The sequence below is a fragment of the Podarcis raffonei genome, chromosome 8 (assembly GCF_027172205.1).
Source record: "Podarcis raffonei isolate rPodRaf1 chromosome 8, rPodRaf1.pri, whole genome shotgun sequence".
NCBI lineage: Eukaryota > Metazoa > Chordata > Lepidosauria > Squamata > Lacertidae > Podarcis > Podarcis raffonei.
The window spans coordinates 18,538,989-18,555,246 of NC_070609.1; the positions used below are offsets into that span (position 1 = coordinate 18,538,989).

At 47.5% G+C, this 16,258-nt stretch overlaps 1 protein-coding gene across 6 annotated transcripts in view; it reads left to right on the top strand.

Moving 5' to 3' along the window:
• Positions 1-16,258, top strand: part of GRAMD1A (GRAM domain containing 1A) — a 51,223-nt gene that overhangs the window by 4,013 nt on the left and 30,952 nt on the right. For 2 of the 6 annotated variants that reach the window (XM_053398287.1, XM_053398290.1), the window contains exon 2: positions 15,320-15,534. In XM_053398287.1, the coding sequence (XP_053254262.1) occupies positions 15,320-15,534 (215 nt within the window). Of the gene's footprint in view, positions 1-638; positions 810-10,129; positions 10,219-15,314; positions 15,535-16,258 lie in introns of those variants that run through there. The other 4 variants (XM_053398294.1, XM_053398289.1, XM_053398288.1 and 1 more) reach the window with 4 other exon arrangements.

Consider the following 16,258-nt stretch of genomic DNA (forward strand, 5'->3'; position numbering starts at 1 on the left):
TTTTAATGTTAAGCATTAACTATCCAGAAACAATAGTTTTACACCTTGCGCAGGCACATACTCTCTGTCTTCCTCCCAGTCTTGCAGCAGACTCCATAATTGGGCAAATATCCAAAGCATAAGATTTATTTATTTTTTAAAAATGGATTCTTCTCCCGAGCTGCGCAGCAAAGGCAGCCAGGAATTCTGATTCCACCGAAGGAAGACATGCGCTGCTGTCCCACTGATTCGCTCAAGGTCAACGCGACTCCCCAGGCCTGCCTGATCATTTCCCCCGCCCGCAACGTTTTGGGAGCGGAAGAACCCAGGAGTCCGGGCTGCCAGCCCTGGTCCGCTAGACTCCTAACTTTCTCTGGCCCTGGCCAGGAACCCAGCTTTCCAGATCCACTTCCTGGTCCAGAAACGAACCCCACGAGAACCCAGCCTGCTTTGCCAGCCTAACTAGGCCGCTCCCCCCTCTTTATTGGGGTGCGTGCGTGCGCGGAATAGAGCGGACCCAGGAGTCCCGGCTCGGCTCCCCGCACCCCCCGCCTCCTCTCTGCTCTGGTCCCTCCCCCTCCGGCTTGCCTTCGCTGCCGCGCTGCGCGGGGCTGGAGCCGCCGGGGGTGCGCGCAACGAAAGGGGCGGCCGCCGCCGCCGAGGAAGGAGGAGGGCGGGGAGGGACGGAGGGAGCGTGGGGCCTGCCTCTCCTTCCTCTTCCTCTGCGCGGCACCAGGGCCGCCGGCCGGGACCAGCGCTCGCCTCTCCATCCCGGCCGGGCGGGGAGGGGGGAGCCGCCCGCCCCGCCGCCCGCCTTGGGCTATGTTCGAGTAAGGAAAGCGCGGCGCGGGGGGACCGGGGTGCGTGGCCGGCTGGCGGGAGGGATCGGCGGCGAGCGATGCCGGCCGCGTCGGGAGCGGGAAGGAGAGCCAGGATCGCGCCGAGGGAGGACGGCTCTTGGCTGCAAGCAGGGGGCGGGGAGGTGGGGGGATCGGGGCTGCGGGGATCTCTCAAGCCGGGCTGGGAAAGGAGGCGACCGTCTCCTCCTCCTCCGGGCTTGTGCCCGCTCTCCCATCGCTTCGGAAGCCGGACTGGCCACTTGTCAGCTGAGAGGCGGAGAAGGATGGATGGAGGCAGAGGGATGGACACAAAGGAGCTGCCGGGAAGGAGGGAGACGGCGGGTGGCAATGGAGGGTTGTGTTTGCGTGGGACCCGGGAAACGGGTTTCTTTCTCCCTCCCTCTCTCTTCGCGGAGGTGCAGATCTTCCAAAACACCCGGCGGGGCGGAGGAGCAAAACCCTCGGCTCCTCTGCCTTAATCTCCGGAAGGCGCTGGGGGAGAGGGCTGCGCGCGCGTTTGCAAGCTCTTTTTGGAAAGTCTTGTAGGATGGGGGGGGCGGGGGGAGGTTTCAGATCGGTCAGCCCCCCCCCCGCTGCACTCCGATTTCTCCCACCCACTCCCTTTGCTACAGGTGCGTGTTTATCAGCGTCTAGTTCTCTCACGGTGTGACATCAGTCTGTATTCAGCAGTGGTAGCAGCGTGGTCTTTGTAGCGCCATCGTCGGGGAAGCCTTTGTTCCGCGTGTCCCTCCACGCATTTACGTGTGCTTGTGTGTGCATATGGATGCAAAGAGGAGGGGGCTTGAGATCCCATCCCCCACGGCAAAAACTGATATTCTCCATCGCAATACTGGAAAGTGTAAGGGTGCAGGGAGAGTCGCCCGTTGTTCTCCCCTTCATCTCCTTGGGGAAGGGGTCGATGAAGGCGAGACTTGGATTGACAGCTGTGCGGAAGGGTAAAGGGCAGCAGTAGCTCTTGGCCCATCTGGGAGTTAGAACATAATTCTCTGCTGACTTCTTGGGCTTGTGTGTTTGTGTATAAACGAATAATAATAATGCCTGTGCTAGCAGACGCACACACACGCATGTGCCTTGTGATTAAATGGGGCAAAGTTGGAACCAGGATCTCCTGAGATTCCTTCTTTACTCTGGGGAGGTATTTGTCAGTGGCTTTTTAGTAAAAGGAACAGCCTTGTGTGAGGTTCTTCATGATTGGGCTTTTAAGCTAAGGATCTTTTAATTTCAATATACTTTTTTTGGAGTACAGGAAAGTAAAGGGAATCCCTTGAGAGGTGTGTGTGTGTGTGTGTGTGTGTGTGTGTGTGTGTGTTTTCTTCAAGCTTCTAATTTAAGTGCTTGTGGTTAAAGCGGTTTTACAAATTGGTTTTACAAAGTTCTGATTTTATTACTTCAATATTTTAAAGGCCAGTCTTATGATATTGAGAATATTGAGATTATAGGACTAGGGGGTAAGAAAGTAATAAAATATTACATTTGGCCCCAATACAAGTTTTTCAACTCATGCTGGAGTAACCAACATGGTGCTATCCAGATATTTCTGGATTGCAACTCCCACCAGCCCTGCCCATTGGCATATGGAGACCACCATGGTGGTTATAGATTAGAGTCTTCTGATGATCTGGACCACTGAGTGTCACAAGCAGAAAATAGGATTCCTGATGACCAGGTAGTAACAGGTTACTTAAGTAAGTGAGCCAAGTTTCGTACATCAGACCAATAAACAAATGTGGTATATAGCCAAATGGATCTGGAAGAAAGTGTGTTTTTTTTTTTTAAAAAAACCTAATAAATAGATTAGATCCTGAACATAAAGGCAAACCTATCGATTGAGGTTCATTTCACCCATCACAGGAAAAAACAAGTCTCTTCATTTCTAGTGTGGATAAATCATATACTTTCTGTACCATCTGAAGGTCATTTGGAGCCTGAAAACACACAGAACATGAACTCCTGGTAGTCAAAAGACATTCACATTACAGGAAGGTCACAGTTGCCCCATGGATCTCACTGACATTAGCGAGTTATCAGGGAGGCTCCAGATGAAAACTTCTGAAGTATCTTTCCTTACATGAACCATGGGTTAAAACCACAGGGTTTAGCCCTGAATTCCTCCGCAGCTATACAGTTAGGTGTCTTTTACACATTCTCACAGCCCCGTGAAAACTATTTATGAGCAGCTTCTGTGCAGGCACTTGGGCAGTAGGCTAATCACGCAGGTCTTTTGCACAGAATCAGAAGTGCTCCCTTTCTGGTGCAGTTCTAATTCCATAGAAAAGACTTAACATCAGGGATGGAGAAGTTGTGGCCCTAGACATGTTGCTGGACTGCAAGTCCCATTACCCTTGACAAATGGTCTCTCTGGCCAGGGCTGATGAGAATTTGAATCCAACAACGAAGGAGGGCCGCACAGGTCCGCCCCCCCCGACCTCTACAATCAGGCCTCTCAGCCACGTCATTGGGTTATTTATGCATTCTCAGTGCATGGGAGCTGCTGGTGGTTACAACGCTTTCAGGAGGCCAGGAAAACATAAAAAGGCATGTCAGGGCAAGGCTGACCCCAACCCACCTCCCCCAGGACGTTTGGCTAGCCAAGCAACTCCACAGCAACTTGGGGAAAGTGGGCCTCAGGATGCCTTCCTTGTATGTGCGTGGCTCCACCATCCTTTCGCAAGTGACCTTCGGGTGTGTCTTTTGGATCACGTGCAGCCAGCACCTCCGAAAACCTTGTTACCCTAATCAGCTGCTTGAGTGGCTTGTGCAATTTGGATCAGCCGCAGTCTACACTGAGGGTGTTTCGAAAACACCCTGAAGTGTGGAGAATCCCTGTGACAAAAGCTTGAGCCCTTTGGGGGGGCCTTCCTATTCTGGAGGTGAAGAGCCCAGGCAATGGAAGTGGCTCACAGGAAACTCTTGTCTCTTCCCCCCTACCCCACAATGCCTGACATCTGCGGCAGCATCCTGCCAATCTGGCACAATTCTGGCTGCAAATGTGGTTCCTGCCTTGGCACAGGGCTCTCTGATCTGAATCCTCAGCCTCCCACCACCTGCGGGGATGAACTGTCGCTCTCTGTCTGTCGACCCTTTCCCTGTCAGCCCTGCGGTTCCTGTGACAGCCGCCCCCATCTGCTGAAGGCCTGACCTCTTCCTCCCTCTGGACACCGGGGTCCGCGTGGCACATGGATGGGAGGCAAGGCGAGGGAACTAGGTTGCTCAATGCCATGCCAAGGTCGGCCCCAGAGAGAGCATTAGCATTTCATTAGAGCGGATGCTGTGGCCACACAGAGCATGGGAGAACAAGGAGCATGACATGCACAGTCCCCTCTGCCCTTTCTTTCTCAGCCCCAGTTCACACCCTTGCTCTTCTTCTGACAATAACCCTGCTCCTTTCTGCTGCTGTTTGGTGTGCTTCTGTAACCTCTTTTTCAGGCTATGTGCACACCATACATTTAAAGGACACCCCCCCGAGTTCTGGGCACTGCAGCATGCTGAAAGGAATTGTAGCTCTGTGAGCAATAACTACAGTTCCCGGGGTTCTTTTTTAGGAGGGGAAACGTGCTTTAAATGTATGCAGCCCTTTTCATATTTTAATGCTTTAAAAAAATCCACATGGGGTATACCATAGCTGGCTCTTGTGCTTTATGAATAGGGAAACAGTGCATACAAAATCTGGGGCCAGCCATGAGAGGTTTTAAGAGGGGCTGATCTGGAGGCTTGACTAATTTTGGAGGGTGTTAATGACAGGTTGGGGTGACCTCTGTCAAGGATGAAGTAGGAAGAATTATTTCCGCAAGCCTCAAAGATCTGTAGTGTTAATTCTTTACAGGCCTAGGATCCACTCACTTTAACTATTTTGCAACATAGGGCCTATTTATTATTTGTCATCCATTTACGTTTCTCTGTTTCTCTCTTCTTTCCCACTTTCTCGTGGCACAAAGCTGGGTACAGTTATTGTTGCTGTGGATGTTATTTAATTTACATACAGCTTAATGGCAAACTATGCATCTAAGGCATTTATGAGTAAAAAAGCCCATGACAGAAACATTAAACATTCCTAATTAAAACATTCAACCAAGCTATCCCATTTAAAAAAACATTGCAGTTAAATTGGGTGGGCCCTTCCTAGCAAGTATGGATGGCATCTGTCTATCTCGGGAGACAATGGAAGGGTGTGCCTTTGGAGGTGAAGTCAAACCATCGGAGAGTTACAGCACCTGCTGTGGCTATAGAGACCGATACGGAAGAGACATGTTTTGTTGCAGTGGAGGCAGATGAAGGTGTTTGGCTGCAAGTATACATGCAGCAGTAGGCAGCAGCTGCAGTGCCACAATCAGTGGGTAGCTGTGAGCTGTCCACCGTTTTTTTAGTGTCAGCATTAGTAGGCCCTCTGGGGCTCTAGGCTAAGGTTGCCAGATGTTGCGATTGGCCTGTCGAGGCATATCTGTGCTGCAGTCACAACCAGATTTCAAAGAGAAAAATAACTACCAGACTTTTAGAAGACATCTGAAGGCAGCCCTGTTTAGGGAAGCTTTTAATGTTAATAGACTATTGTATTTTAATATTTTGTTGGAAGCCGCCCAGAGTGGCTGGGGAAACCCAGCCAGATGGGTGGGGTATAAATAAATTATTATTATTATTATTATTATTATTATTATTATTATTATTATATCTGTGTGCTGTCTGAAGAAGTAGGAGCACGATCTAGTTGTAGAAACGTAGGAGAAACTGCCTTATGCAAGGTTTCCGACAGGTGATTCCCAATCCTCCCTAGAGATGCTGAGGATCGAACCTGGGACCTTCTGAATGCTGTGTGGATGCCCTAGCAATGAGCTGTGGCCCCTTCCTTTGTCTCTAACCAAGCTTGCGGCTGATAAACACCAACATCATCTTCACCTGAAGCAGCCGATCCTTCAAAGCTGCCTCTTGTTGCTTGTCTTCCTCTCCTGCACAGCCCTAATCTTGAATGCTCCTCTTAATCCTCAGCCTCATAAGAACTCCAGATCTCACCCCAGCCCCCCTCTTTCCCTCTCCATACGAGCTCTCCTCTGTTTTGGTCTCTCCCCCCTGAGCTTCACAGCCACAAGGGGCAACGTAACACAAGCTTTCTTTCCTTTTCTTCTGGGTGAAAACTGTTAGGCAAGGTATCCCTGTTCAAAGGCAGTGTCTTCTATCCGCTCCCATAAAGCGTAAGTGAATATCGATGAGGCAGCTATTTATTCTCATCACCCAGGGGCAAAACAAAGAGGAGCCATGCCACCATTTATTCCCAGGAGGCAGCTGGCTAAGAGCCCTGGGGAATATTGTGGAAATAGCACTTGTAGGTTGCTAGTTTGCTGGTACTATACTATTCTGGAAGGCTTGCTCCAGTGGCTGCAACTTGGGTTTCTGTCCCCCATCCTCTTATAACCAGTGAGGCCACCAATGAATCTTCCCCTAGGGATGCCTCAGAATCAACACAGGCAGCCTTTTCTTTGTCTGGATAGAGTTGCAGGGCAGGGGTGAGGTTCATAGAGAACATAAAGAGTCCTGCTGAATCAGAGGAAAGGCCTGTCTAGCCCTGTCCTTCTGTTCCCATGGTTACCAACCCAGATGCCTATTTGTAGTCCACCAGCAGGACATAGGGACACAGGAAGCTGCCTTATTGGCCTGTCTAGCTCAGTGTCGTCTACGCTGATTGGCTGTGTCTCTCCAGGTTCCAGGCAGGGGTCTTCTCCATCCCTACCTGGAGATATATGGGATTGAACCTGGGGACATTATGAATGCAAAGCAGATGCTCTGCCTGCTGAGCTGCATGCCTCCCACGGTTGTTCCCTAGCAACTGATATTCTGAGGCATGCTGATTCCAATGTTGGAGGTGATGTGTAACCATCGTGACTAGTAGCCTTGTAATCCACAAATTTGTCTTAACTGCTTTTTAAAAAAAGATGTCCAAATTGGCGGCCATCTTTACATGATGTGTAATTAGATGAGGAGGCAGGCTGGCATGTTTGTGTATCTTCTGCTGTCCTGGTCCCATAGACCAATTGTTGCACCATTTTGCTCTGCAAAATGCAACCAGGGTTGCATACATGCCATCAATTTAAAGGACACCGAAATCATGTGCCCCCCCCAATAATCCCGGGATCTGCAGTTTGTTAAGGGTGCTGGGAATTGTAGTCCTGTGGGAGAGAAACTACAGACCAAAGATTCTTTGGGGGGAGTGATGTGCTTTAAATCTGCTTCAGATATATGGTGTGTATGTTCACTGGGACTTATGTGCCCTCAGCTGGAAGTGGGTGCATTCTTTCCCTCCGGAGTCTGCAGCTGCGGGTCCTAGATAAGGCCAAGCAATGGTCCATAGAGAAGAAAACAGGGTCAAATGGTACGATTGGCTGAGAGCCACAGCCCTCCCACATGCTACCCAGAACTTAGTGTTCTGAAGTGAAATTCAAGGACAAACAGGAATTAGGAAGAATGACTTGACTCTTCAGTGCATATTTTGACAGGTTGAATTTATGTGGTTATTTTATTTGGGAATATCTTATACAGTAATGAAAAGTGGGTAAGAATTTTTTTATATAAATAATAATACTGATAGTAACAATTATTATTAAGAATGCATGTGAAAAGCAATGAGCACTTCCTAGGGATGCTTATGAACTATTTGAGTTGTCTAGCCATTTCCTTTGCTGTTGAAGGTGGGATTCTGTATTCTGGTCAGATTTGGAATTTATGTGCATTTACGCAGGGTTCCCCCCTGCAAAGTTGAGAGCGCTTCAATTTAAAATGAAGCACTTAAGGAAGCACACAGGTCAGAACAAGCACAACTTCTTCTCCAGTTGTCAATTGGTGATAATCTCTCTGGTGCTGAGCCTTCAGCCCTAGTCTATACATGCCACAGAATGAGATGTAAGATCCTGAGATGGCAGGGTGGAATGGGCCACTTCTCATTTTCGGTGGGGGATGCCATTTTTGGTATGGTAACCCGCTAATTATAAACAGGGCACCCATGGGCACGGTGACACCCATGGGGATTTTCCCTGTTGCCACAAAGTCTTTAAGCCCCCACGCTGTTGGTCAGGAGTTGATGAGGGTGGCTACCATTTTTTCTCCTTAGAAAAGTAAACAGAGCTGACTAAGGAAGTTGGAAAAGTGATACGCTTTCCCATCTCCTTGTTCAACACATATGTGCCTTTCAAGGCTCAGATTGATTCTATCAGATGTACCGTATTTTTCGCCCTATAAGACGCACCAGACCACAAGACGCACCTAGTTTTTGGAGGAGGAAAACAAGAAAAAAATATTCTGAATCTCAGAAGCCAGAACAGCAAGAGGGATCGCTGCGCAGTGAAAGCAGCAATCCCTCTTGCTGTTCTGGCTTCTGGGATAGCTGCGCAGCCTACATTCGCTCCATAAGACGCACACACATTTCCCCTTACTTTTTATGAGGGAAAAAGTGAGTCTTATAGAGCAAAAAATACGGTAATTTTTACCAAGACGATCTCTTGGAAGAGTGAAATGTGTTAGTGTATTCTTTCTTTCCTTCTTTCTCTTTTGCTTTCTCTGGGGTTTCATCTGAGGTTGAGGGGAAGGAAGTGACGGAAACTCGCTCAAAACCCCAAATCTGCCCAAAGGCCCAAAAAACTGTACAAGCTTGGCTCTAGAGCATTGAGGAACAAGTTAAAAAACATTGGTCCCAGTACACATCCTTAGCATCTGGCTGGCTACTGTGGAAAACAGGTTGCTGCATAGACCTTTGATCTGATAACAGCAGGGTCCTTATGTTATTATATATTTCAAACAAGACTGCTTTGGGCAGGGCACCCAGTACCATTCTGGACCTGATCCTGTTGTCCTGGGTGGAACACTTAGGTGTTAGCTTGGAGACTTAGGTGTGACTGACTTGACGTAAAACAAAACAAGGCAAATGCAACGATGCCACATTATTTATACCAGTCATACTTTCAAGAAACCCTTGATGTTTTAAACACCCACACTGTGTGGAATTAGATAGAATGTCAGATTTGAAGGTTGTAGGGGGAGCATACAAACAGGAAGGGGGTGTAATGGGTATTTGGGAGTGTGGGTGGGTTGCCAGAGACCTGCCTATACCTGGAACGGCTTTTAGGCTGGTCCCAGTAAGTCCAGGGTCACTCATGTGGTAGCAGTGATTAAAAAGTTTCACTAAATCCCAAATGCCAGGCCAGCCTAATTCAATAAAGCTTGATGCTGATGAGGGGCATAGGATGGGCAATTGCACATTGCAAAAAGGAAAAAAAGAAAGGCTTCAACATAAATTTTTCAAACTTATTTATTTGTGCTTTTATGTCGTGCTTTTATCTTGTACTGCCCTGAGATCTTTTGATAAAGGGTGGTATATAAATTTAATAAACAAAATGAGCGTGAAAGAGGTTTAGTGATTTGCACATGCAAGTTGACGTGCATAAATGCAAATTTAGGATGACTTGCTGCAATCTAAATAGAAACACAATGCACCTCCCCATAGCGGGGAAGACTGTGACCAGGCGACCTATGTGTCTGTTACATCTATGCACAAGTGCTTGCTGCTGATGGGCGACATCAAGCCCCGTCCTGCTCTCCCTTCTTAGGGTTCTTTATGTTTAAACCAGACTCTGTTTAAAGAGAAGTGTGCCCTCCAACAGCCCTTCAGGTAGCAAGGTTGCCCCTTGTAAAATCAGACACGTGGCATCAGACACAGTGATGGTGAGGCCCAATTTTAGAACAGTGAAAGGAATGGAAACTCAGTTCACGGAACCCAAGCGGCGTTTGAGAAGGGACTTGGCAGGATATGCACATGTCAGGGGAAGGAGACCAGAGTTTACACCTCACCTCTTTGGGCAGAGAGCCAGGGGGCTCGGCTTTGCCTTGGCTTTTGCCTCTTGTTCTGGAATCAAAAACATCGTGCTCTTTTATAGGAATCAACTATAGACATAGAAACAAATACTGATTTCGGAGGTTGGGGGGACTACAGGCTGGCCAGACAGAACTACACTCTCCGAAGAGGCTTGGGTGCTGCAGGAAGAGGATAGAGAAAGCGTTTGGGACAGCCATCCTCCCAAACACTGGCCTGTGTGTATGTTTCCCCCTGCAGCTGTTCAGTGCAAAGCAGCCACCTGCTGCAAGGGGCTGTCCGGGAAGGGCAGACAGAGGCGGGGTTTGTGTGCATGCGGGTGAGCGAGGGCCAAAATAACAGCGTGAGCTGCGTAGCCCAAACAGCTCTGCAGATCTTTTTATCTTGCTCTTATCTTCTTTGGGTGCCCTTCTCTTTCTACCTTTCTCTCTCCCCCCCACCCTGATTTCTTGTTCTCATGAATTTCCCTCCACTCTCTTTCTTTCTTGCTCTCGTTTGCACCAGGACACAGGGCAGATCCTTGGGTGGCCGGTAAGTTCATTGCTGGATCGGGGCAGGTCTCTCTCTCTGTATGTGTGTGTGTGCATGATGATAAGCGTGGAAGTGTGAGGAAACATGTCTCCTGAAACCACCACACCCAGTATCCTGGTCTGTGGGAGCCTGGTGCTGCCTTATTCCCAGATTCCCAGCCCTTGCTGTTTGCAGATTGTCGCAGAACCTGACATCGCCTCCAATCGCATGATACTGGTGCCTGGCATTCCATGCAGCGCAGCGGACAGAGTCTGAGGCTTTGTCTGGGCAGGAACGGATTCAAATCCCACTCGGCCTTGTAGCACAGATAGTGATCTTGATCTGGCTGCTTCTGTGTTGGCCTCATCCACCTCAACAGGGTTTTTGAGAGCCTGAAATGGGAATGCTCCCATTGGGTGTGGGATACAAGCTCCATAACTTGGATCCCTTACACTGGCCCTGTAGACAGTGAACCACAACTACCCTGTCTGCAAAAGGAAGGTAGTATTAGCCATTTGTGACTTTCCAATGGCTTGGAAAGGAAAGGAACCAGCTCTTTCCCAGTTTGCCACAGCTTCCTTGCTACACGTAGACAAGTCTTATAGGCAGTCAAACAAACAAACCACTACAGTGGTACCTCGGGTTACAGACGCTTCAGATTACAGACACTTCAGGTTACAGACTCCGCTAACCCAGAAATAGTACCGCGGGTTAAGAACTTTGCTTCAGGATGAGAATAGAAATCGTGCGGCGTCAGCAGGAGGCCCCATTAGCTAAAGTGGTACCTCAGGTTAAGAACAGTTTCAGGTTAAGAACGGACCTCCAGAATGAATTAAGTTCTTAACCTGAGGTACCACTGTATTTGCCAGCCTGCCCCAAATTAAAAAACTTCAGATTTCCCAATTCTTCCACATTTAGGAGGTGGAGTTTTGGTTTATCTTTCCTTTATCCTTGTTTTATTCTTGTTGCTTGCTAGATTTATGATTGAAGAGGTACTGGGGGTGAACCTGTAGCCCTGCATGTGCTGTTGTTGGACTACAACTCTCATCTTCCTTGGCAATTGGCTGTCCTGGCCATGGCTGATGGGAGTTGGAGTCCAACAGCCCCTGGAGGTTCCCCATTCCTTTGGTACAGCTTATGGGGCGTCCACATGGGTCAGTCTCTTATTCTGTTTGGTTTTGTCTTGACCAGTTTCAGCTCTCTACTCTTCCTTACTATAGCCCTAGCACGGATTAAACTCTAACTCTTTTGGCAATCCTCACAGAACTCTAGTCCAATGGTTGCCATTAATCTGATTTGAATTAATTTTATAATGAAATGATTTTAGAATGTTGTATTTATTTTATTGTTGTTAGCTGCTCTGAGCCCGGCTTTGGCTGGGGAGGGCGGGATATAAATAAATTTATTATTATTATTATTATTATTATTATTATTATTATTATTATTATTACAGTTTAAACATAGGTTGCGTTTGCCACGCAGCACATAATAAATAAGCCTCAGACTATTCTGATCACTCTGATTTCAAGGATGGTGGGGGGAAATGGAGTCCAGCACAAGCCTATATGTGCATTTGCTTGGAAGTAATTCCCATTGTGCCCAATGAAACATTACCCCTAGTTCAGCCTTTGCCAACCTTGAATGCCTTCCCAATGTTTTGGACTACAACTCCCATCAGCCCCAGCCAGCACATCAGGTTAGCAAAGTCTGCCCTTGTTACTGTTCAGGATTCCATCCCTAAATGAGATGGTGATGCACTTTAACCCCTTCCTTTTATTCACATGCTCATAATTATTAAAGCTAGGGCTGTCAATGAAAGAAATAATTTTGTAAAAACATGTTGGGCAACTTAAAACAGCCTCCTGATCAATGAGGCTTCATTGTTATTTAATCATAACTCATCTTTATTTAAAATGAAGGTGATTTTAATGCAGCTCCTTTTAACTACCAGCTCTCTTTTAGAAGAATTATTTCACTCAAGAGAGAATGCTTCTTCTATGATGATGCTTTGATATAGTCATGCACCGTTGAAAAACAAATGTCCCCCCCCAAAAAAACCCCCCGATTGTTTTATTCATGAGCAAATTTTGCAGATTTAACTAACGTATTTATCGGTTAACGCTTTTATAATCGTTCAGTTACTATTCCTCCAATGAAGTGACAGCCCTAATTAAAACATAAGAAAATTCGTCTGCATGGGAATATTCCTTGATGTGATGCATGTTTTCGTGTGATCAGGGTGTCCTGGTTTCAAATCCTTGCTTAAGTCATGAGCTGTCAGAGCGGCCTTTGGCAAGTTGTATTATTTTAGCCTCGGTTCCTTATGCCTTTGCTTACAAGGCTGTCATGGGAGTAAATAAGACAATTGTTGTAAGGCACTCTATGCCAAACACTTAAAAGCACATGACTTCCCCCAAAGAATCCTGGGAGCTATAGTTTGTAAATGGCGCTGGGATGGTAGCTCTGTGGGGGGGGGGGTAAACTGTGGTTCCCAGGATGCTTTAAATGCATGGCTTGGATGTTCCATAGCTTCACTGGTTCCGGTGCTCATAGGTGAGTGCTGTTGCTTATGTTGCTAAAACAGCACGGCCCATTCACAAGATGAAGGTATCAGGTTTGGGGGAACCCCACGGCTTGTAGAAATGTAAAGCAATCTTCAAGCAGGGAGAACACCTAAATGCTGCTGGTGGGGTTTCCAAAAACTTCCCAAGGGGAACTGAGCATGCTCCAAGGATTCACGGTACATTAATGACCTGATTAGCAGTCATATTGTGGGTTTTTTAAAAAACAAAATGCCAATTGTAGGGGGCTGCACAGCTCATGGGGAGGAGAGGTTTAAACCTCTCCTAGGTGCAGTCTTGATTTTGAAAAATCATTGCTTGCCTCTGTGCAACAATCTGCACAAGGAAAGACATTTCCCCATAAGGCTACTTGCTAATTTGAGGAGGGCAATTTTTTTTTTTAAGCAAGACTGCAACTGAGAAGGCTTAAAATGTGCCTTGTGCGCTGTGGTGTTGATGGCTATGCATCCCTGTAAATGCCTAGTTTTTGTTTATTAAGTGCATGTCATAATTGCTAATCATGGTTATAGAACATGTGGCAAGGCAGATTATTGGGGGGCATAACCCAGATGACCGAATGGAAGGAGTAATATGGTGGAACTAGAGTAATCCACGCTACAGGCCTCACTTTTTGATTCATTATAAAATAATTCTCTTGGCATGTTCCGGAGGCCATTGGCAAATATTCGTGTTCCCATCCTACATTTCAAAGGCTTCTCACAGGACCTGCTCACACACGGACATAGATGGGAGCCCAGTAGGAACAGTAACGGGGGGGTGGGGTGGGGGTGGGGTTATCCCTTTCCTCATGGCTTGTGGGCGGTATGGATGGGGAGCCAGTGTGGTGTAGTGGCTGGAGTGTCGGATTAAGACCTGGGTTCTAGTTCCCACTCAGCCACGAAGCTCACTGGGCAACCTTAGTCTCTCAGCCTAACCTACTTCACAGAGTTGTTGCGAAGATAAACTGGAGGGGGGGATAACTACGCACGCTGCGTGGGAAATCACTGTGGTAATAAGCATGGGTAGTCATATACACAACTTCTTTCACTCTTTCTTTTTTGGAGAAGAAGACCTGTACAAATTGGGTGTGGCCTCGTATTATTTCATACAGCATGGATTTGGGAAGCAGAGTATCTGGTCCGTTATACAAACTGGGTCCTTAGCTGAGGGTGGTTTGCCCACAAATCTGACTCCAGTTTGCTCTTCACTCCCCTTCTGAGTGTCTCTTAGAATCTCTGGCGTTTCCTCAGGTGACCTGACTCTGGGATTAGGATCCTGTTTCTTCTCATGAGCTGGGAGCTTTCCTGTTTACATTTCCTCTGCTCTAGTAATAGCTTCTGCCGGACAGGAAATGAAAAAACAAAATCAAGAAACCCAACTTGGAAATTTGTTAAGCTGCAGAGACTGTTTCTGTGTCTTTAAAAGTTCAATAGTACAGAGAATATGGATTTTCCTGTTATAGGGTGCTCCAAGACGGGTACTCTTCATGCATGGAAAGCTCCCCCCCCTTTTTTTTGTAACATCCACCAGGTGTCTTTGGCATCAAAACACCAGCCTGTATTTTTTTGCTCATTTAATCTGGGTTATATCCTTTCTGATGAGTAACCACAGTGCTTTTTTCTGGGGGTACGCAGGGATACGCATACCCCTAAACATTTTGTGAATCTTTGTACTTTTGTCTATTTACTATATTTTTCCTGATATGAACTATAAAATAATGATTTTGAGTCAAAATGAGAGTACCCCTAAACATTTTTTTTAGGGAAAAAAGCGCTGAGTAACCACCACCACAGTGCGTTGCCAGCAACCATTGAGATATTTCTCAATGACCCGTTTGCACATGAAGGCCCCATCTCCTTAGTCTGGAAGCACCCATAGTCCTGCAGTGATGGGAGAAACTGAATGGTGGCAGGTTGTTTGTTTTGTATCCCAGCAAGATATGGCAGTGGCTGCAGCCACCTTGATGATGATGCTAAGCAAGCCTGGGTCTGCTTAGAACTCCTTTGTATGCCATCTTGAGGTCCATGCAGGACAGGTGGGAAATAAATGCACTCAATGATTGTTGTTATTTAGTCATTTAGTCGTGTTTGACTCATCGTGACCCCATGGACCAGAGCACGCCAGGCACTCCTGTCTTCCACTGCCTCCTAGGCAAACTCATGTTCATAGCTTCAAGAACACTGTCCAACCATCTCGTCCTCTGTCATCCCCTTCTCTTTGTGCCCTCCATCTTTCCCAGCACCAGGGTCTTTTCCAGGGAGTCTTCTCTTCTCATGAGGTGGCCAAAGTATAGCAGCCTAAGCTTCAGGATCTGTCCTTCCTGATAAATACAATTCAATTCTCCGCAATTCTTAAAGACACAGGTCCTCTTAGGGGTTACATGTGAGCTGGATGGTGAAAGCAAGATAGAGGGTTAGAAGGACCAAGGTGGGGAATGCTGTGTATTAAGGCAAACATGGCATAGAGATCATCTTGAGTTTTGTTCCTGGGCAACTTGGGAACGGTAGTGTTTAAATCGGGGCCTCGGCTCACAATTGCCTCCCTGCTTCCTTCCAGCACAGGCACCACATCCCCACGTACGACCCCAAGCAGCTCCCCGTCCCTGAGGAAGCGCTTGTTGCAGTTGCCGCCACGACCTCCTCCAGAGTTGACCCCGGAAGCCATGGTGGAGAAAGGCTCAGAGAATGCAGCAGAGCGGACCCCTCAAGCAGTGCACCCGCCCAGCACCCCACTGAACTACCCCCTCAGTGGGCGCAGCTTCATCCGTAATAACAAGGTAGAATGGGTGGGGGCATGTGTGGCGGGAGATGAGAGATGAACCTGTTTGGGGAACTCTGCTCAGCTTCTGAGGCTCTTCTTAGGGTGCCAGAACTGAAGGAGGTTTGGTTGGTGGAACAAGGGAGAAGGCCTTTTCAACTTGGGCACCCAGATTATGGAACAACCACCCATGGGAGGTGCCCCCTTTCAGGCACTTAAGGTTTTCTGTTTCCGCTGGCATTGTTTAGTTGACCCCTGTTCCATTTTCTTTTAAAATTATTAGGCTGGATTCAACTAGCATAAACCAGTGCAAGGACTTCTGTTAGCACAAGGTGGCTTCCCCCTGCTTCTCTTCATACACCAGAAATTAAAACACTAAAATTAATTACATCTTATACTTACGTAATTAAAATTAATGGGCATGCATAAAATTGAACATTGGCCCTTTCCTGATTGAAGCCCACCCCTCATTGGCCCTGTTTTGTCCTCCCACATTGTGTTTTTGTCTGTCCCGGATGTGTCCTTGAACATGTTTGGATGGAGGATAGAGAGGGGTGGCCAACTGTGTGCAGGAATTGCCCTACTGCATAAAGGCAAACTTTGCATTAGTTAATCTGCCCACTTTTGCCTGTGTCCCTGCCGGCCACTGGCATGTGGCCCTTGAAATGTTGCATGGAAGGGAATGTGATGCTTGGGCTGAAAAAAAGTTCATCACCCCAGGTTAACATGTGGCTTACACTAAC